Below are 23254 nucleotides of genomic sequence, written 5' to 3' on the forward strand. Positions count from 1 at the left end.
TTCCAGAGGAGGAATGACTTTTCACTGGAAGGCTGTAAGAATAGTAACAGAGTGCTGATCTGGGCACAGACAGGAGGATGGAAAAAAAAACTGGGGGTTTTATTTTTTTACAAGGGGATGGAAACCATTTTCCTCTATGCTTACCAGGGTGTCTGGTTATTAAAAAAAAAAAAAAAAAAAAAGCCTTTGCGAGACACATCTAAGGATCTGAAACATTAAACATTACAATTCAGAGGTTTTTAAACTACTAAAATAGTTTTTAGTTTAACTGGATTTAACCAGTTATGTCAGAGAACTTCAGGCCACTGTTGCATCTATCACTCTGTACTGTCTAGTGGTGCATGTTGGGCCTCTGCAAAGGACCTCATAAGGGAGAACTGAAAACTGAAAAAATAAGTTCAACTCCAGTCCTTTCAGTGTAGGTTTGGCAAGAAAAGAAAATCATACAGACTTTTAATATAGTAAAGAATAAAAATAATCAAAGAGAGGAGCTCAAAGAAGTGAAATGCAGATTAAAATAACTCTGCCCAACTTCTTAATAGATACCCAGAGACCACTCATGTCTCACGTCCAGAAGAGAAAGGCATAACATGAAGCAAGTTTAAGCCAGCAATGTAACAGCAACAGAAACCAACCCAGCTTCTCCAAGAGAAATTCAAATCACCCAAGGGGGGCTGGAAAGAGAAGTCAAGAATTTCAAAATTAGGAATTGTTAGGGTGGGCGGGGAAAAAAGTCAAACTGTGGGTGGCTTATGATCAAATTCCTTAATATTTTCACTCTGAACACACCTAAGGTTTCTGCTGCCATAAGAGACATATACCACGTTACGATATGGGAAGGTAAATGCGTTATTCTCATGTTCAGGACGAGCTGCAGGCAGGTGCTAGTGCTGTGAGTGGTCCTAGGGATCATCTCCCCTGTGGGCACCAGGAGGGCTCTGCACTGCCTGCGTGCTGCTGGGACGGGATTAGCAGTGAGCAAGGATGCAACAGAGAAGAATAAAAGCTGCCATTCACACTGACTATTTCAGACTCAGCTGCTCCCTGCCAAGCAGGTCCCCACTCACAGCTGTAGGAGCACAGCACAGATACCCAGCCGAGCTGGCACACAGGAATGCTGCGCTGATTATTTGAGATTCTTTTTGGGAGTGGGGGGGAAAAAAAAAAAAGGAAGGAGTTCAGCCTTTGTACAGCAGCAAGTTGCCATGAGTGCTGCTTTGTCCACCGCCAGCCAGCCCCTCGTCAGCTTGGCAGGGCAGCCTGCCAGCACACCACCGCCACACTGACCCCAAAACCCGGTTCGGTTCGAGTGCCAGCAGCAGTGGGGCAGGAGGCACTGCCGGGAACCCCCGCACCCCACCTGCAGCTCCCGCCCCGCACACGGCCGGCGGCACAGCGGGCTCCGGGCCTGCCTCGGCACGACACCGGCCATGGCATCATTGCCAAAACCACCGACAATGGGCCCTGCGAGCACAGTCCCTGCACCCAGCAAAGCGCATTCCCCGCTGCTGAGCTCATCCCAACGCCCCTCGATGCTGCTGCCGGCCCCAGGAGCGGCTGAGACACCGCGGCTCCCGCCTGCCTATGCCGGGGGCGGGCAGTGGAAGCGCCCGGCACTGAACCAGCAGTTGGCATTCAATCCCCTCGATGGCAAAGATCCACATTTCCAGGAAGGAATGAGTGGCAGCTGGGTGGCAGGACAGCAGGCCCTTCATGCTTTGCTGTGCCAAGGGAGCCCGAGCCCACGTGGGACATTCCTGCTCCCCAGGGGCTCAGGGTGATGCAGAAGCCCCCCGTCCTCGAGGACAGCATGGCTGGCATCATGCCAAGACCCACTGCATCAATCTCTAGGACAACAGGTGGATTGGGAAAGCCCCTAGACAGCACCTGGCACAGTGGGATGGGGTTGTAAGAAGGGCTGAAGGACAGCACCCACACAGATACCCCCATAGCCCCAGGGTCAGAGCCTGGAGAAGGGAAGTTCCAGAAAGTCCTGAGGACAAGGTAACACAAGGCACTCAAGCGCTGATTAATCATCCAGGAATGGGTCGGGAAGGAAAGTCCCTGCAGTGGGGCTCTAACATGCCAGAGAATAGATTTCTGTTACATGATGGAGGGATGGGGAAGAAAGCCATACTCCTGCCTTTGACACACTCTGCTGAGAAACACTTGGCTCAGCTTTTGAAACCAAGTGACTCAATGCAAACTACACCTCCCTCCTCTGGGCATGAGACAGGAGTGAAAGGGGAATGATCCTCCACAGGGTCTGTGCTCCCCAGGGGTCAGTACATTTATTGCCATGGCACAGGAAGGCTTCACCTTCCCATCAGAGTGGGCAGCTACACCTGAGTCAGCAACACCACTGGTCAATTCACAGCAAGCTAGTTTCACTTTAAATAAGACATTAAAATTTTAGTCAAATGCAGAATTGTCTAAGCCTTGCATGAAATACTTGTCTAGGAGTCTGATCAGCTCAAGGTTATTTCATTTAGCATGCAAACAAAGAAGTACCTCCTCACAACTCATCATGTGCTTACATAACTAGAAAGCCAACTCTCAATCAGCAAGGCTGAACTGATAAAACAACTGTAGAGTCAGAATTCTGCAAATGACACAACAAAGCCACGAATTGTCTCTGAAGCGTGAGAGTACTGTAACCACCTCTGTAGGATTAAGGTAATCCTAAATCTCACAGGTTACTTCAGGTCTCATCAAGGTCAAAAACCTGTCTAGTTCTTGCAAAGACCTCCCAGGGGCTGGCAGAGGCATTAGGTGACAAGCCATTAGCGCTTTGCTGTATCTCACATTACTAAAGGAAGGTTACCAAGCTTTGGTGCAGAGGACAAAGAGAAGGTACATCCTCAGCCATGAGAGTGTATTGGAGACGAAAAAGTTGCAAGAGATACAGCTGGAGGAGGGGGGGGTTAAGATGCCTCATTGAGACCAAAGAAGCAACGAATAATCCCGAGGTTTCCAGACACCAGAGTGACCCCTGTATTGCTAACAGTGTGTTTACTCACACTGGGAGTAGGTCAAGATAGTTACATGAAACAGTATGTAAAATCCTGCTCAGATAAATGAGCCCATTCAGATAGGGCTGTCTAACATCTTCTGTTCAACAGACACCAGGCACAAAAGCTGCAATGGACAGACTTTCTGAAGCCAAAACCAACACATTAGAAATTATCAGAAGTGATTACTGTTTAGGGAAATCCTTGGCCGCAACAGACGCTAAGATTCAGATTTTCCATTTGAAACCAGAATTGCGGTAATGACTGTGATTCACTGTGCACAGGGCTGTTCAAAGGAAATCCCCATTCATGCTGCCCTGCACAGCTCTCCACACTGCAGCACCAAAGCACATAGGACTGCACTTTGTGGTCTGGGGTTGGTAACACATCAGAAAGCACCCTGCCAATTACTTTAGCTATGCAAAAGATTTGTGGTTTGTCTCAGTTTTGATAGACTCTGATTCTGAGCACTTAACAGCACTGCTCTATGCAGGCTTGTTTTGAAGCATACAAACCCAGGTACAATGTTACAGGTGCTCCATAGCCCACTGCAGCTTAATGACAATTATTCTAGAATATATCAGCAAGTCAGCTATCTCAGTCCAACCACTTCCCTGAGAAGCAACAGGAAAGTAATTAAATGCTAACCTGCTATGCTGGGTTTGGCTGGGCTAGAGTTAATTTTCTTCACAGTAGCTGGTATGGGGATGTGTTTTGGATTTGTGCTGAAAACTGTGTTGATAACACAGGGATGTTTTCGTTACTGCTGAGCAGCACTCACACAGTCAAGGCATTTTCTGCCTCTCACCCCAGCAGCAAGTTGGCTGGCGATGCACAAGAAGCTGGGAGGGGAGTGTAGACCCCCACCAACACCAGAGATATCCCATACCATATGGAGTGACGCTCAGCACAAAGCCAGAAGAAGGAAGGGATGGATATTTGGAGTGATGTTGCCTGTCTTCCCCAGTAACCATTACATGTGATGGAGCCCAGCTTTCCTGGGGATGGCTAAACACCTGCCTGCCCAAGGGAAGTGGTGAATGAATGCCTTGTTTTGCTTTGCTTATTAAAACTGTCTTCATCTCACACACAGGTTTTCTCACTTCTCTTCCAATTCTCTCCCCCATCCCACTGGAGGGGAGCGAGTGGCTGCACAGAGTGGAGTTGCTGGCTGGGTTTAAACCACGACAAGGTGCCATTGTAGCCCCACTGCAAATAGAAACAGCCACTTCAGAGACATGCCTCCAACATCTGAGCCATTTCACCAGTTCATTTTGACATTCAGACACAGCACACCCTCCTAACACAAACATACAGCACCAGAAGCAGCCCTGCACTCACTAACACCAGCCATCATCCTGCCTCCGAGCTCCAGCCACTGCCACAGCACTGCCATGTGAGGGCCCATCAGGAGGGGGTGACACATCTGCACATCCAGGCTGCTTTCTGCAGCCACACACCAAGTGAGGATGCTCAGGACACAGTCACTACAAACACATGTATGGGCCAGGAAAGCACTGCTGCTTTTCTCTGACCCCTGTGAAGGTGTCTTAATGTTTCTGTGTGTAAGCCAGATAGATTTAACCCTTCGTGAGCTTTCATATACAGACACCTATTCTTCCCTCCACAGGAAACCATGACCATCTTTGTGCAAGAAGGAAGGAGGTAATTTTCTTCCTAGAATGTAAATTCTTAAATAAAAAAATATTTAGTGTTATGCAGCCACTTCTTAAAGGAGGAAGCTTTCACCTCTTTCTGGGGAAACAGGGAAGTTGTTTGAACAGTTCTGTATACTTATGCAAACCAGCAGTAAACACACTTCCATCTGCAGATCACACAAGGCTGGCCCCTGCACGGTGGCGATTTCAGCCCTGTGTGTTTAACATCCCACACACGACAGCCCTGTGTTTATACAGTTTCAGCTACAAGCCGTTAACATAAGGAATAGACGCTTGGCTTGAGGCCCAGGTAATTCATCCAACGGTGGCAGCCACTATCAGACAGAACTCTTTTGAGAGGAGCTTTCATGAGCGGGAGAGTGGTGGTGAATCTGCAGAGGCACAGTCTGCACGGGTGGTCTCTAAGCACCTTAAAGAGGACCATATGGGATTAATGGTACAGCCTGAGCACACATTAGCCCCAGCTGTGCAATGCAAGTTCATGAGACCATGTACACCCTCCTCCCACTCAGTCACTGCACAGCAAAGCTTTGCTTTGAATGTGGGGGTTTTGCACTGCCCTGAGTAGTCCAGTGGACCCCCTCGTCTCACCACAGCTGCCATGGGCTAGCTGGCCCCAGCCACTAGAGCTACCCTCCTGCCCCGTGGGTCCTGTGCCATGCAAGGGCTCTGCTCCGTGGCCATCCTCCCCCTCTCCCACTCACAGGTTGCTCCCAGCAAGGGGCAGAAGCAGCTCTGCTCATTTGACACCATCAGCCTAATCCAACTTTGTTGGGAGCTGCTCAGCCATAACAGGCTCTGGCTGCTAACAGCATTTCCAAACTAGCCAGTGCTCAGAGGGATACCACCTTTCCTCTCCAGAGGCTGGACTTCAAATCTTCCAACTAAAGGCTTCACACAAATCTTTCCAAACTTCATACGCTTGCAGCTCTCCCTAGTCTTCAGGGACAGCACTCCACCACACACATGCTGACCAAGTGGGGTGCAGGCAATTACCCAAATCCTCACCAGCTGCAAGATCTCATTTTTAATCTGCAGTCTCACATTGTTCACATCTGCAAGCCTATTGTATTTCGCATTTTTAACACGACACACAAAAATAAAGCACTCACCCTAGGGACAATTTTTCTAGAGTTGGAATAGTTGCAGCAACATCACAGCTACACTGCTCTGCCTGACCTCCCATACCTCTTCCAATTGCCTACCAGGTTCGGTGCAGCATTAGGCCACCTCATTTGTTAGTAGTTCCTCCATTTCACAGTGAAAAATGTTTATTAGCATGCTATAACCTCTACCCAGACAGAACAAGAGCCCCACAGGTGTTTATCTTGCTCCTAGATGAAGACTGCTTCTTTCAGCTTCTACATTTGAGCTTGAAAATCCTTGCTGTTCAGGTACTGCTTCAGTAGCCTGAGTTAGTTTTCTTACAGGTAGAGTAAGAAATATTGTGCAGCTTGTTAAAGCCTATGTTTAAGTAATAAAACTGGTTAATTAAAATATTCGAGCTTCCTCTGCCTTAGGAGGCAGTGCTTTCAACCAAAAGCTGCAGCACTTTGTGTGAAGCAGTTCATTTTTTCTCTTTGCAATTAAAACTTCTCAAAGGGACATAGTTTTCTTATTAATCTATATCAGAAGAAGTATTTCTTCACTCTTAAACACTGAATTCAGAGCTAGGCTACAAAACCACAGCAAAATTTGAAGTGGATTTGTTGAAGTAGGGTTTTATGCCAGTAACTTCAGGGGGCTTCCCTAGTTGAGTCAAGTGTTGTTCAGCAGAGCTTTCCACCCAGGAAACCCCAGACATTTCCACTGTTTCCAGGGCCTGAACTAGCAGCTCCTCATTGAAGCCTGCTGCTCATGGTGCTTTCACAGCAGAGCAAACCACCTCCATGAGATGACTCTCACAGAGCAGCTCCAAACTGCTTCCTTTCAGAAATCAAGACATAGGAATATACTCAGGTGAGGATCCTGATGGCAATGCGGTTAATTCTCTGGGACAAGGGCATTGCAATACCCTTGTCCAGAAGTTCCACATGCTCCTATCCCTATAACTGCAGATGTCTGCAAGTCATTAGCATGCTCAGCAATGCTCACTGAGCAGCCACGGATCATCCGGTGTGACAGCACCAAGGGCAGTGCTGAGCTGCCTTCGCTGTACAGTGGCCGTGAGCTGAATGCAGTCAGGGCTTCTTCACTCGTGGTTCTGGGGAGAACCTGAACCACTGCAAGACTATCTCAGGCTCTTCTAACTTTTTTGGATGCAAAAAATACAACTGGCTACCTGACAGCTGTGCCTGCTTCTGAGTGGATCTGGGGAGCCCCGGGGTGCACTGCAGCTCAGGGCCACAGGGATCTGCAGCACTCCTGGCTAGCCTGACTTTGTGGCCTCTCGAGTAGACATCTTGCTTGGTCTTTGGTGACTTGATGGAGCTGGAATCCTTGCTCTTACTCAGGTGAGGCCAGGGAAGTACTATTATTATAGGAGCATGTTTATCAACATGCAGCCAAGCTTTGCCAGCCAGGATCTTCTCCAGCAGCAGCTGCACTGGATGGTCACAAGTCACCCTCCTCCCTTTGGCCACCCATGTTTGATGTAGCTGTTCAACTGTCCAGCACATATGCTGCATCCTCTGTTAAGAGCATCAAACTCACTTCAGCCAGCACAAGATAGCACAGGGCTGGCTACATGATCACAAAGCATGGAGAGCATTAAGATGGCACCACTATAGAGAATCCCATGGTCCCAGTTTAAAAGCCCACATGTCCTTACTTATGACAGGCACAATGTCCAGCACTGCTGAGCTTGGGCTGGGGCACTGGAAGTAACTGCCCCTTAAAGTGTCACCACAAATTTTCCTGGCAGTCACTAACCTAGTTTTTCTACTTCTTCATAGCATTTTTACCATATGCCTAAAAGAGTCACCAAAAGAAACAATCCCCAGAGACTACTAAAGCTGTTTCTATTTGACTTTTAATTAGTTCATTGATCTTGCTCCAGCAGTTACATGAGCTATCAGATATTTGCATGCAGCCACACCGTTAATCAACAGCCGGAACAAAGCTGAAACAACATGATTAGCATCCCAGTCTTCCCACAGCCCGTATGTTAAGTCTGCTCAGACACCAATTCTTCCCCCACAAGGGAATTTGATAACAAGCCCTGTCTGAGCAAGTAACAACTGCTCAGAGAGCCACCACAACTAGAGTGACACCAGCAAACAGTAGCTCTGCAGGAGCATCCAGGTGCTGGAGCAGGTTCAAAGGTGTCTGGGCTTCAGATTATTTGGGAAACTGACAGGCACAATTACTTACAGTCTTGCAGAGAAAAGGAAACCCTGCAGAAATTCACTGTCTAGCTGTGATGGTGAAGTAACACTTGATATCTTGCACCATCAAAAGGACAGTTAGACACCAATTTTGTTTAGCAAGCCAACGTTTCCTGCTCTGTAACAAAGATCAAAAGCAGACAGATTAATCCAAGATTTGTGTCTCGCACTATGACAGATACAAGGTGTATTTATTATACTGTCAGTTCCCAGCAAGGAAGATGAAGAGACAATTGCAGGACCCTGCATACACACCCCAGCTCAGGCTCTTCATTCCTGCAGTCCAAGACCAGGGGAACACACTCCTATAACTCACCTTATAACAAAGGGAGGATCTGCAAAAAGGTAAAGTTAACCTTCAAGATGTACTTGTTAGTGTTTTAGCACCAAGACCTAAACTAGTTCCAAGACCTGGCTTGCCAGTATTTGCCTATGGAATGTCCACTAAAACAGCTGTACCTACTACTGCAATGTTGTTGTGAGAAAATGGAATGCAAAACAGTTAATTACACCAATTAAAGGAAGCATAGATAGAGCATGTTAGTATCTAGCCAAGGGGAACAGTATTTCCTCTTCTGTGTTTGAATAACCTTCAGATGCACACGAGTGTTTGCTCAGCACAGCTCTGTACACCGTGCCTTCTGCTGCAGGGCTCCAGAGCAGACTTTCAAAGCTGTGTACACAACATAGCTCACCAGTTGCCACCTACAGCTGATTTTGGGCCCACCAGCCACAAGAGTGCTCTTTCATATAGGCTCAGAAATAGACACATACATTGTCTCCTCACAAGAGCAACCACAGACTAATTAAAAACAGTAGGCAGCCACAAGCACACAGGGTAGCCTAAAATTGCCGTGGGCTGCAGGCCATGGAGGAGAGCAGCCACCAGCATCCTACTCCCAGGTCAGGCTGGGGCAGCCCCCAGGTCCATATGTGCTCACAGCACCCATGCAAAGCACAGGACTTGGCATTTCAGAGCAGCTTTTAATAGCTCAGCCCAGAGCTCATTGCACAGGTTTCAGCACAGAGAGCTGAAACCCCCAATTTCTGCCCAAAAAGCGGATGGAAGCGCACTGGCCATGGGCTAGCAGGAAGGGTGGCTCCACTGCTTTCAGCTGCTGCTCCGCAGCAGAGCGGCCGTGCAGAGGGATGTGGTCAGTGTCACAAGTGCCTGCACCCCACCCAGGCAAGCAGGAGGCAGCAAGAGCCACCCCAGCATTGTGGGGAGAGCAGAGGGCAGCTGACAGCTCTGCCTGGCTGCTCAGCACAGCACCCACGCCATGCCAGCACCACCCGCAGCAACGCGCCTGGGCGACACTGGGACGTGCTGCTGAGACAGCCCTTGCCCAATCTGTCCTTCTCAGCAGGCAGCCTGGGTGTCAGCACGGCAGCCTGTGCCCACCTCGCCCCCAGAGGACCCATTATTTGGGAGCTGTGCTGCCACGTAGCCTGGCCAGCTCATGCTGGAGCAATTCAATGCACTGACAAATAAACGCGTCATGATTTATGGCATGGCCTGAAGCAAGGGAGAAGGAGCCACAGCCCATGATGTCATTGCAGCCCACAGTGATTTTTGTGCTGTTACTGGGTAACATTGGCAGGAGAGTTCATGCAACCTGCTGCTGCTGTTAGATGAAAACAGCTTGTCCTTTGCAAGAAAGACCCCAGCCTGGATGATCAAAGCTCTGCCACTACCAACTTACCAGCCTGATCAGTAAAACTTGCTATATTTCAGTGACCCAGAGAAATTAACTCTGAAGGTAACTGCTGAATTTATGCTTTTAAGTTAGAGACTGCCTTCTGTATTTATTGGTTCCTTCCCATTAGATTAGTTCCCTACTTCTATGGGTTGTAAGGAAGGAGGACCATCACCTCTCTGACTCAGGGGAAGCATTCCATTAGCAACCAGACACTGCAGCTGTTATGTGTGGCCACTCTTCAGACAGTTTAGAGAGACATGGCTTCTTTCATGGGCAGTATCAGCGGGACGTCCAAGCAACCCCAAACCATCACATCAGGGGAGACGGGATTCAGCTGCTCCACCCTCTGCCCACCCTCAGGCAGCCCAGGGCAGCGTCTGCTGGGTTACTCAGCAAAAGGGAGGATGTGTCAGGCAACCCTTGTTTCCTCAGGAACTTGAGCAAAGCTTCATTTGGCTGCTGTTTGAAGTGGCCTCGCTTGTTCTCACTAACACAAAAAATCCGGTTTATTCTTGCAGCGGTTGTATCACCATTGCCATGAACCACCAGAGTAGGAACTAGACATTGCATACATCTGACTACAGATGTTAGACTTCAACTGCTTACAGCACAGTAGTGCTTACACAAGGCATTGCAATCTATTAGCTGAAGCCAAAGCCCATCACAGCAGATCCAATCCTCACTATGATGTACCAGATACTATGTAGACACCTTTAAAACCCAAAGCTGGTTGCAGGACAGACAGAAAGCCATGCTAACAGACAGGTTAGTGACCACATCAGAGTCTAGAGAACCATATGGTTAAGATACAACATACACTTACTGCAAGGCTTTGGAGTACAGGACTAAGATTTATCTCCTAATGATGACCTTGAAGAAAGTCCTCCCTATTAGATTACAGAGCAATGGTTCCTCCTCAGGAGGAACACAGGCAGATTGCAAGCTACAAAAACTTTTGCCTTGTGGGGAAAAAAAACCAAAACAACAGCACCAAGTCCCCAGAAGCAAGGCCTAGGGGAAAAACCTCATTAGAGCTCCATCGCATTTTTCCAAATCAACAGGTAGAGCTCACTCAGCCCACTGCACAAAACCTCAGATCTCACCTGACAACTCTGGACCTGAGGTCAAGCTCCTAGGAAATGCAAGAGTAGCTCCACTCACCCCACCCAGTGGGGGGTTTCAAGACCGTGGGTGAGTATCCACCTCTACCACACACACATCCCCCTACAGCAGTCAAGAAAAGATACAGAAGCAGCTAGCACAAGTTTCAGAGATACAGTATTTCATGAAAAATGTTACGCTTATTTCCCCAAACACCACCACTATTAGCATTAATTCAACCTGCAACAAAACAAAGCACCACCATACCTTGAAGGCTGTAACAGACTGCTCAGATCGCCTTACAAGGGTGGGCAGTGTCTTCCCCTAGCCTTTTCTACATCTATTTTTTTTTTTTTTTGATTCTTTCCCTAACAGTTAACATTCAGCCACATAGCATTTCCTTCCTCTGTAAGAGACACACTTGGTCTGATATCCGATTCTGTCTTCTTGCCACATCCAAGCAGACTGCAATCCTCACATACATCCCCAAGGCACCTGCAGGTTTCTCTACAGAAAGCCTGGCTACCTCACCAGAGTCAGGCTTAACACTCTGTAAGCAAGAGCTACTGTGACAGGTTCCTCAGGCACACTGCACCAAGCCCTAACAGAGCCAAACCCCAGGTCACTGAGCTCTTTTACTGCAATGACTTATAGGTCAGGTGCCGTATTTATGAGCTGAATACCATGCCAGGCAGTAAAGGAATACAGATCCAACTGATGCTGGTGGCTGGGACCTGCTGTCACAGTACAGCAGAGGTTTGTTCACACCAGCATTACCTGATACACACTCTCACTCTGGTGAGCTTGCTAAGCATGTGTTACTGGTCTAAACTCAGCAGACTCTTGTTCAGGGCCCAAACTAGCTGCACATCAAAGTCTGTTTCTGAGGGGCAGAGAGAAAACAGAATTCCTGTGCAGCCTGGGGGATTCAGAAACCATTGTTTTACTTCCCATTACTTGGAGCAGACACAGAACAATGCTGGCAACATAGCAGCACGGCCACACACAAGGCTAACCACCTTCTTAGATTCCAGTTGCAGGCTAGAAAAGAGTTATCGTAACCCATTTAGATTTAAACATCCCCATGTAAGTCAATACAGGACATGGCATTAGAATATGGAGCACTTAAGAGTTCAGTCCTTCTTGAATAGCTGGCATAGCTTTCAGTGCCTTAAATAAAAAGCTGTTTAGCACATTAGTCTAACCGGTCCCAAGTAATTTTACTGGAGTTTGATCACTTTACAAGTTTCCGCTCATATGTAAAAGAATGCAAGAACAGTCTGTGTAAGCTACCTTAAAGTTTCCTGTAACTTGGAACTAATAGTTCAGGCAAAGGCACTTTTTCATTAGACCAGCAGTCAACTGAAACAGAAGGTCCTGAGGAGACCAAGCAGCCTCTGAAGCTGAAGCCACCTCCAGTCTCCAGCAGTGATGTCCACTACCAGCCTTGTCAAAATTTTTGACTCTTGTCAAAAATTATTTTCAAGGTGAAAGATTAAGCATCACATTTCCAAGCAGCAGAAATCTGCTTTTAAGACACTGGATATTTTCCAGAAAACAGTCTCCAGGGAAGTCACAGATAGGCGACAGACAAAATGCAAGTGTATTTTGACTAACTCATATGTTAATAGAACATGGAGTGAGACAGAAGGGCTCCTAAATGTACACAGGCTGAAAAAACATTTTTCTTTTTTTCAGTTTTCAAGAACCTAGCTCTAGGTGATACAGGACAACACATTCACCAAGTTTTAAGAGACACTCATTTTCCTCTAGAAATATAAAGTTTGTTTTGTCACCCTTTAGTGTATCAACAGCCTAGGGAAGAAAGTTGGTTTCCAATCACTTTCCTAAAATGAGATTTCCATAAGGTATTCAGACTCACAAGTCAAGATTTTCACCTTTAGTGCACACTGGAGGTCTGCACTATAGACCACAGTGAGTGCATCAAGTCATTAACCAAAACCCCACCCGATACACAGGTTAGGCTTGGTCAGAGACAGCCCTTCCAGAAGTACTCCTGCAGCTGAGACATGCCAAGACCACCAAAGTCTCCAAAAGGCAAATACCAACAGACCATGATTATAACCCCATCGTCTCCTCCTCCATCCCCTTCCTGGCATAACTCAACTCCCTGCAGGCACTGTCGTGGGACTCAGGACCACCACAAAGACAAACCTGAAAACAAACCACACAGCTGTAGCCCAGGCCAGCACCAGATTCTAATGCCAAGGCAGCAGACCTGCCACTGCCCATCCACTTACTTGCTTCACCACTTGACATCCTGCTGTTGCAAGGCAAGCCAGATCAGCTCACTTACCTGGTGAAAGTGCAATCTGGCAGAGAAACCACATTTTTCAGTTCAATCAGTCTGACTCTGGCAGCCCAAAACTGCAGTTTTACCCAACAAGGCAGCATGGCAGCCATCCCACCTCTGCCAGTGACATGAGGCTGCTGGGCAAGCAGTAGCCATGAGAACACTGTCAACAGGCACTGAGCAGCATCAGAGGACACACCTGCAAGCCTGCAAGCTTGGGGGTAACTTGGCAGGTCACAGCCCAAAACCTCTTGCCAGGCTTCAGACACCCAACTCCTCTGTTTCTAAGATAAATCAGTTGACTCCTACTGACAGTTATCAGGATTTCTAGGGACAAGCTCAGTGCCAAATAAGCTTCACCCCCTCCCTTCTCTGCTAAGCAATCTGCAGAGCGATCAGCCCCTTCAGCCAAGAGCAAAGCCCTTGTGCTCTGCATTCCTGGCATCCTACTCTCAGTGCCTGTCATGCCACATGCCACTCAGCACCCAGGAATCTGCAATTATCTCAGTCTAGCAGACAAGGAAAAAAGCTAGACTTAACACTTGTTAACACTTGAGCAGCACAGCAGCCACCTCATGTTGAGCACAAGATTCCATGAAGTCACCTGCCCCCACAGCAATTTTTTCAGAGCGTTCGGTCCCATCCTTGCTGGATGGCACAAAGCACTCATGTGCTTCCTGGCATTTTTTACAGTACATCACACGTGCAGTCAAACTTGCACTGAAGGAACTTCACACCTAGAAGAAAAGCTCCCTGAAACTACCAAAAGACTCTGAGCAGATATTAAACAAGGGTAAGCAGAAGAGGTTGGGCTGCTAACATGCATCCAGAAAGGGTTGTGGTCAAACACTGTAAATTAAAATAAGTTCTCTGTGTATAAGCAGACTTATTTTAAATGGACAAACATTAAATGCCAAAAGCTTGCTACTGAAAAGGTTTAGTGTGGTTGTAGTATAGCACCAGTAGCTGAGCCATAATACATGGCTTCCAAAATGTTCCTGGAAGTTAAATAATAACTGGAACAGGCACTGCATCCACTTAGCAGAGGTCTGATGGCATTATTAATGCCAGAAATCCAGCAAGCACAGCTGTCAGGTTTTCCCAGTTGATTTGGCTCAGAGCTGGCCCTAAACACCCCAGGCACTAAAGACCAACATGATCATAAAAGTTCTGCACCTAAAACCTTTACTGGTTTATTTTTTTCACTTTAGCTCCAGGACCTGCGATGGTCCTGGGTTTGTTCAGCAACACAAAAGAGACTAACCAGTGGAAACAAAAAGAAAGCTCCAAATTCTTCAGAACTTGCAGGGAGAAACACAGCAGGGGCGAGTAGTGATCCCAGCAGATGCCGTGCCTGCAGGAGAAGTGCTGAGGGCTTCAGCCTTCAACCCAGTGGTGCACTGTAAGGCTCACTTGGAACATCTTTTTTGGAAAGGACATTCAGGATGTTTTTTCAGGACTGGTTCAGTTTATCCAGGACTGCACAGTAGAGCTCCTGTGCTACCTCCTGGCTCCAGCTCAAGTGGCACAGCATGGATGGGGCTGTATATCCCTTCATGCAGAGGCTGGGACATGACTAAGGCACTACTCGTCACAGTCATTCCATTCTGCCAAAGCTGCAAGTTTTCTCAGGGTTTGTTTGTGTTTTTGGGGGGGTTTTGTTTGTTTGTTTGTTGTTTGGTTTTTATTTGGTTTTTTTTGTGGGGTTTTGTTTGTTTGTTTGGTGGGGTTTGTTTGTTTGTTTGTTTTTAATAGCCAATACAATGCAAGTAAGCTGCAAAACAATTAGATGTGTCTTAAATGATTACAGTCACCCTACAGTGCAGTCGGATCCTGTAAGGGAGCTGTGCCGCTGCAGCAGCGTTTCTAGAAAGGAAGTCACTGGAAGCCAGACCTGGCTGGACTAACCTTGATCTCCCAAACCCACAGCCACCGGGAAGTCCCACAGACAAATAGGAAGGCAGTCGCAGCAGCAACATTCTTCTAGAGTAAACAATACAACAAGAGAGGAGCGCTGGCCTGGTGTTTGTGTTGTGGCTGTAAGGAGCTAGTCCGGTAGCTGCCACAGAAAGGTGAGCTCCAATATTAGCAAAAGCTCAGCAGCTGCAACTCGAACCCCACTGTTTGAGAAGGGAATTCATCTCTAAGGAAATAACTAGCATCAGCTCCATTCCCAGCTACAAGTACGTTCACTGTTCTGCCCTGGGAGGATAATCAGCCACTCCGAACACAACAGTACTCACTTCTACTTGGACAAAGCTGCTTTGACACATTAGTAGAGTACCCAGCTACTCCACCTAGCCATGGGTCTCCCCCAAACTGCACAAGTTTCTATTTTCTTGCTATTGTTCCTGAATCCTTTGAAGGGAAACAGCTTTCACCTTGGCCAAGAGTTTTAGACAACTGAGCAGTGCTGCACTCACCCAAATTCAGCTGTGCAATTCATCGAGGCCAGATTCATCAGGAGGCAGTAGTTAGAGTTATCTGGCAAAGAGCTAGAGAAGGCAGTCGAATTCCTTCCCAGAGATCTCTCAGGCATTCAAATTACTGCTTTACAGACTACTTCGTGGCCACACCTGAGCTATTCCCAAAACGGTCACCGCATGCATTCCTGAGGGATCATCTGAAATCTGACGTGCATGCCAGCAGCTTTCGTTTCCTGTGCAAGCCACCAGTTATCTACCGATTACACGCTCCAGTATGGCATGGACAGGCAAATCTCATGCCAGCCAGGGTGGCGGTACCTCAGAGCACCCCTTGCCTGGGGTCAGTAGGGTTCCTCGCACATTTCCTACCGTAACCTACCGCAGCAGAAAGATTGAGGAGAAAGTGCAATCCTGCTCAAAAGCTGCAACTGTGCTTAGGCAAGCATAGATGCTAATCTGAGCACTGGCATCATCTACTGGGCTGTGGTGAGCAAGAAAACTCTCCTCAGTCTCCTATAGTACTACCTACGGCAGCAGCTATCTCCGCACAGCTGTGAGAGTCTGGCTCCAGCGCTCCGCCAGATCCCCGGTACGCCCCGCTAAGGCAGGCATCGCCCCAGTCCCATCTCCTGCCGGGCTGCTGGAAGGGTCAGTGAATGGGGAAACTGGCTGCACAGGGAGAGAACGTGCTCCAGCACTGGGTTTCAGGAAAGAGCAGAAAGCAAAGCCTCACCTATGAAGGAGTGACCAAGAGAGACACAGACGAGCACAGGAGCGCACTGCCAGCTCCGGCAGCCGGGCTGTGCAGCCCCACGGCACACACAGCACTGCCAGCCACGCCAGCCGGGCTGTGGGGCAGCCCCACGGCAAACACAGCTCTTCAAGGACAGAAGCTGCAACAACCCCTCAGCTTCCCAGCCCGCAGCCCCCACCGCCCTGAGCCCGTCACGGCTCCGCCAGGAAAAGGTCCGGCGCAGGAAAAAGCACAATAAAATGAGAAAACAACAAAAGCCGTCCGCCCGAGACGCACTCACCGATGGAGACCAGCTTGATGCTCTCCCGCTCCAGGAACTCGAGGGCCACCGAGACGTTCTCCAGCTGCATCTGGCGGAAGGTGGGCCGCTGGTGGTACTTGCGGTACATGCGCTTCTGGCTTAGCACCTCCAGCAGCGCGATCAGCCGTAACCCATCGCTCAGGTCATGCTGCAGGTTCCCGATGCGCTTGTTGACACACCGCAGGTGCTCGTTGCACCAGCGGGTGAAGGTGTTCTGCTGGATACGCTTCCACGGCGCGTCCTCCGCCAGGTCCTTCTCGGTGGCCGGCATCTCGCCGTCGGGATCGGCCGCTCTGCGCCCGCCCTGGCCCCGCGCCTGCGTGCTCATGGCCGGCCCCGCTCCGCCTCCTCGGCCCGCCGCGCTCCGCCCGCGCCCCGCCCGGCCGCGCCCGCCCGCCTGCGGGGAGGGAGGGAAAGGCAGTGAAGGAGTGAGAGAGTGCGGCGCTCCGCGGCCGCCCCGCTGCTGGATGCTGCGCCCGCTCCTCCTGCTGCTGCTGCTGCCGCCGCCCCCTCTGCCCCGGCCCGCCCGCTCCGCGCTGCGCCGCCGCTCCCCGGCTCTGCACGGCCCCGCGCCGCCGCCCGGCTTTATCCGCCGGGAGCGGCACGCCCTCGGCCGCATCAGCCTCCCGCGCCCCGCTGTACCGGGCAGGGCTGGGCTGTGGGCTGGGCTGAGTTGGAAAAGCCCCTGGCGGAACGGGGCCCCCGCTGGGCCGCCCCTCACCTGGCCGAGGCGCCGGGCGGGGCCTGGGCGCGGCCTCGGAGCACCGTTGCTCGCCCGGCACCGGGGCACGGGCGGGAGCGCGACCCCCTGGCACCGCGGCACGGACGGGAGCGCAGCTGGCCTGGCGCTACTGCCCGGCCGGGGTGCAGCCCCCCCGCCCCACAGACACAACCAAACCCCGCAGTGGGAGCAGGAGCGCACCCCCACCACAGCCTCTCTCGGGCCGCACAGGCCAGGCCGCCGGCCGGGTGACGGCCGGGGTAGAGGCAGCCGTGGGTGGGTGACCCAACGCCGGGGTCGGCAGAGCTCGAGCTCTGGGCTGGGGGGATTCCATTCTGCACAGTCCGGGCCGGGAGAGGCCGAGGGTGCTCGCACGAGATGCGGTGCTGCAAAAGGACAGCAACCTCTGTGCCGACACACACGATTCTATGGGCCATCTGAAGAAAATAAAAACTTCTAAAAGCAGTCACTTAAGGCTTGAATTCTTGGGGGTTCTCCCCCACTTTAGTGACTGATTTCCTGGCGCGCCACTCCCTGCTGACCTACAAGATTGTGACTGCCGCTGACTCATTTGACGACAGTAGAGTAAACAGAACTATTCCAGCTGCCGTTGCTACATGCTGGGTTTGTGCAGGCCGCCGAGACATCTCATGACACTTACTGGGTCAGTGAAAGCTGTGGTGAGGTGTCCCTCCGTGTCCCTGCCCTGAGGGAAGCCTGTGCCCACCCGCTTACCCTCCCCTTGGGGTCTGATCCTGCACACACTTACAGTCTTGGCTTTGCTACCAGGAGCTGCTCCACCAATTCAAGCGAAGTGTGTGTGTATCTATTTACATCAAGGCTGTCACACTGAAAGGTGCAGGATTCTGTCAGAGAAAACAAATCCATTAAGACACAATCAATAAAGTCTAATTTTATCATATTCCTATAGCCACTCAGCTAAAACTGGAATACAAATTTCCAATTATTTTGTTCTGAGGGTTTTATTCTAATGCATCTCTTAAAGCGTGACACTGTGGTTTCTCTCCAGTGATCTAACAGATCCTTCCCCCAGAGTAAGTTTTATTAGTTTCATTTGTTGACAATAAAATAAGAAAGAAGAAAATATGAAGGTGAGGTAAAGTGAGAGTTATGCCTAAACTTCCATTGTTCCCCAGCCAGCATTGCCTCCTGTTTTAAAACTATCACAGATATTGGACATCAGATTGACTACACTGAAATATTGACATGTATGTCATGGCAGGCATGCCACGAGATACATGACATGCATCTCAATAGCAGCCACTGCCCTTTCCTCAAATTACTGAGCCAAGCAGCAGGAAGGATTCAAATAAAAACTTACTTTAACCGAGGGATTGTTTTTACAGAGCAAAACCAGTGACAGGGCATAGAAACACCGCAGCCAGGGCAGGCTGTGCCTCCATGAGCAGCTCTCTGCTGTCAGCACAGGCTGGTCTAGCCCAGGGAAAAGCAGCCTGGAAACATGGGTCTTTTCTCAAGGGTTTTTCTCCCATCATCCTATACTTCATCTTTAATAGGTGCTAATTGCTTATTGACTTTGGCTGGGCTGGGACTCCTTAGCAACCATTCCACATCCGGATTAACTGATTGCTTATAACATTTTAATTTCCGTTCCTTTCCTCTCCCACACCTAATAATGCGCACTCTCTTTAATATAATTTTGTGCCCATGCCGCACTGAAATTGGAAGCTTCAGACATTTTTTTCCTATAAGAAAAGAAGTGAGTAGACACTAAATGGGAAAAAGGCAGAATTATTATCGGGACCTCGATTTTTAACTTAAGTATTTAGTTAAAATTTTCAATAAAGGTGATTTTTTCCATAGATTCAGCAAAGAAAATTTTCTTCCCAATGATACATTGTGCAACAACATGTTGTGCACATGTACAACATGTGCACAACATGTTGTTGTACAATATATCACAGGAACAGTGGTTTCTTTCAGTGGTTTTGCACCACTCCATCCATCCATCCATCCATCCATCCATCCATCCATCCATCCATCCATCCATCCATCCATCCATCCATCCCATCAGAAGCACTAAGGCACAAAACAAGATGTGAAGTGCTCAGCAAAATTCTGACACAAACATGCAAGCCCAGCTCATACTGCCAGCCCTGGGAGAAGGGCGATGGCACAGTCAGGACTGTTGCTGCTTGGGACAGCACAGGGTCGGTGGGATACTGGTGGTCTGGATGCAGCAGCCCAGTCACAGCTGTTCTTCCCTGCACATCACAGGGCTTTTGAACAGAATTTAGCCTTTTGCATCCTGGTTGCTTTCATGATTATTGGGAAACAAAGACTGCTTTATGGTAAGAGAATGAAAAAAAGCAAAATAATTTCTGTTCTGAGGAACAGATCTTGTTTCCCTCCCTCCCGGTCACAGATGACCCTCACAGCTATGGTCTGATCAGTGTTTCTGGTTGACAGGCAGTGGAGAGAGGCAGTCCCTGTGTGGACCCATCACCTGCCTGCCTGTCTGAGATCAGGAGAGGCGCCCTGTCTGGGACCTGTCAAGCCCCAAGTGTGATATCCACTGGTGGCAGCAACTGCTGTGCTGGGCATCAATGCCTTGTCCTCATCCACTGATGAGAGAGTCCGCTTGTATTGCTCTGTGATCAAACTCTTCTTGGGGTCCCATTTAACCTGAAAAACGGTATTTCCTTTGAAATGAAGTTGGAAGACACTTTAGCACAAGTGAACCTGTGTTTCAAGTTTCATCAGGAGAGAGAGAAGTAAAAACAAGCTAAGCCATGAATCTGTACTTGCTGGAATAATGTCTTGGTACTGTATATTATTACAAATGAACTAATGTATGCCTTGCAGAAATACCTTATGTGTATATTTATACAGGTAGATGTTTGTGTGGATGTATGTATATAGGCAGAAAGGGAGGGAGATTTCAACACTGCAGTCTGGGGTGGATACTTTTTTCATTTGATTTGTCTTCTATGACAAGGATCTTTCCATCCCGCTCTTCCTTTGTTCACTAGATACAGATATAAGGAAGGAAGAACACGGTCATTGCTTTTTTGGTTCTGCTTAAGCACTTGCAAAAACACAGCAATGAATTTTTTCCACTGTTATAAAAATACTCTTCCTCTACGGTCATTCATTGCAAGGCTGGGTTTAAAAGGACCCTGTTTAATTCAGCAGCACAGGGCTTCCACTGCCACACACTCTCAGTTTTATCATGGAATTGCTCAGAATATATGCTGTGTTTGAAAATACAGCCTTGACAAATGGAATGAATTGCAAGGGCAATTAATTACTGCATGCTCTGTTTTTAGCAAAAAGACACTGCAGAACATCTCTTAACCCAGAATATGGCATTAGGCTCCCTGAATTTACAGGGAGTTGGTTTGTTGGCAGGAACAAAAAAAAATTAGGAGCATAATTTAAACTGTAAAGGTAAATAAAAGTTGGTCAGCCTTTACAGGTCTGTTGCTGCTCTCGCTGGGATCTGTGATAAATCCTTAATGAAAATTTAATCTCAGCACAGATTATTTACCATATCGTCGGAGGCCCTGGGATTGTAGCATGGGACTCTACAGTGAACATTTGCCATTAGCTTTTTGGAGCATACTAATAGCAGAAGTAAGTGGCAGCCTTGACTCTGGCTGTTTGAGGAAAGGTCTGTTGAAGCCTGGCTTGCAAAAGCAGAAGGGTGTGGGGAGCAGGCCCCCGCTGACATCAGTGGACAGGCAGCGCATGATGGGGTGACTAATGAAGTCGGGTCTGCTTCAGGGTAATCAACTTGTCACAGTCTCATGTGATGATTTGTTCTTGGATTCTTCCAAGTCATGGGCCATATATGAAAGATCCCGGCCATTTGGGACGCTGTACATGCTCTCTGCTTGACGCATTGTTCGGCAACAGCTTGCTTTGATTGTAAGAGGACAAGAATCAGAATTAATATCAACACAATCTACACAGTTTTCTTAGAGCAGAATCAGCCATGGCTGAGCATTCAGGCTGAGTCTTCACAGATGGAAGGGCTTTTCTCTGCCATTGGCAGATCGTGGTTCAGTTATCACCTCTCTGAGGATTTGTGCAACTAGAAAGGTCATCTTTTAGAGATTTCAGTGGAGCTGCTAATACACGAAGAGCAATGATTTTTTTCCCCCACAATACAACTAACCCCATGCAAATGACTTGGAAGATGCATCATGTCTCAGCAGAAATGTGTGGTGAAAAACCAGCAAGATGCCTCCATCAGGTTTCTGACAAAACTGCAGCACACAGAGGGTTCATACCCTGGGGCTGACAGAACTTGGGAATTGTCAGGGCACTGGCTGGAAAAAGGATAACTGGGCCATGTGCTATAGCACCCGGGTAGCTTTAGAAATTTATCAGGAGATTTTAAATATTTATAATTTTTTGGCACATAATAGCCTTATCCAAACACAGGACAGCATTGTGCATTAAAACAAAAGCCATGCACAACAAATGCCATAAAATAAATTGTAGCACATTCAAACCAGTGTGCAGATGCTAATCCTCACAGCCCTGCGGGGCAGCTCATCCGCTAACCCAGCACGCAGCCAGTAATGCTAAAGACAGAGCAGCTGAGGCTCACAGTAGTTAAAGGTTTGCTTTTTCAGAAGCCGCAGGCACCGTAACTCGATGGGATTTCATGACTAAGTGACCATAAATGGCAGTGCCGCGCAGCTGGCAGCACCGCTCCTGGCTCAGCACCGCAGCCGGGTACCCGGGAGCAGCACCCAGCCTGCTGCGTCAAAGGTTTCCAAACACTCCGCACAGTTTCTTCACCCGTTACACTGCTTACTGGGTTCTGAAAAACAATAGAGGTGTTTCTTCTCGATTGATGAAGTAGTCATTAAGCCTCTCCTTTTGTTACCATGATCTCTACCAAGCGAAGCAAAACCAGCAAAACCGAGACAAGCCATTCAAGTCAAAGCATGAATCACATGGATTGCGTCATGGATTGCATTTTCCTTATTCAGCAGCTATAGGGAAGGCAAAGGAGCTCTGCATTATACAAATACTGGCTGGGGCATTTGATACAACATGTTTTGAGTTTTTCCATCTTCTGTTTCCTCCTACCTCTGTTGCCCAGGGAAGACAGCAATACGAGAGTATGCAGCAAGAGTTTGGTCTGAATCGGACAGAGGGATGTCTTTAGGCAGAGAAATCTCTAGAAATGTGCTGAAAAATATGACTTGTTGTGGAATTTGTATTGAAATTTGAATCATTTGGAAGTCTATTTAGGTAACAGTTGCTTGTAGTAGCAGTTGTGTCTGGGGTATTTTTTCATCTCTCCGTGTCTGAAAGAGTATGATTTTTCTTCTGTGCAGAGTTCTTGTTGCATTATATATGTATTTATATATGTCTTGCTGCATTATATATGTATCCAGAAGCTGAAACTGGTGCCAAAAGCAGCCATCCATCTAGCAAACACAGTGCTTTGCCAGAAATTACAGTGCTCCTCTTGCTTTGGGTTTCAGGGAGACTTGCATCTGGAATTTAAAGCTCTGTTTTTCACACAGGCTGTAAACAGCCCAAGAGCAAGGCTGCTTTTCCTTTTTGCTATCCTGAAATCAGAGGAGACAACCAAACTGAAATCTGTTTACCACATACTGGAAGAGCAAGGACAGGGCATTCCTGGGAGTGTCTCATGCAGGAATTCACCTCATGTATTTGTCAAAAATACCCTTGCTGCTTGTTCTCATGGAAATGCTGTGAAGTTCATCTATTTTTCTTGGTTCATCTATTTTTCTGATTGATAAACTGCTGAAAGTGGTTTTAAATTAAAAAAAAAAAACATATATTCACAGCCATGAATAAGTCTCTCTCTTTCCAAAATCCAAATGAAGTTGTGTTTGTACCTGAGGATGATGCCTGGCAGTGCAAACATCCCCAAGGCAGTGCCTGCTCTC

At 48.3% G+C, this 23254-nt stretch overlaps 1 protein-coding gene across 3 annotated transcripts in view; it reads right to left on the reverse strand.

The window, feature by feature from the left end:
- The window catches only part of FLNB (filamin B), a 70726-nt gene extending 53666 nt beyond the window's left edge, over nt 1–17060 (reverse strand). Inside the window, exon 1 of one of the 3 annotated variants that reach the window (XM_027884850.1) lies at nt 16592–17060. In XM_027884850.1, the coding sequence (XP_027740651.1) occupies nt 16592–16940 (349 nt within the window). In that variant the 5' untranslated portion in view covers nt 16941–17060. The remainder of the gene's footprint in view (nt 1–16591) is intronic. The other 2 variants (XM_027884848.1, XM_027884849.1) reach the window with 2 other exon arrangements.
- Nucleotides 17061–23254: the final 6194 nt, after the last annotated feature.

The sequence above is a fragment of the Empidonax traillii genome, unplaced genomic scaffold (genome assembly GCF_003031625.1).
Source record: "Empidonax traillii isolate 1590-97213 ecotype Southwest subspecies unplaced genomic scaffold, ASM303162v1 scaffold155:size2260171, whole genome shotgun sequence".
NCBI lineage: Eukaryota > Metazoa > Chordata > Aves > Passeriformes > Tyrannidae > Empidonax > Empidonax traillii.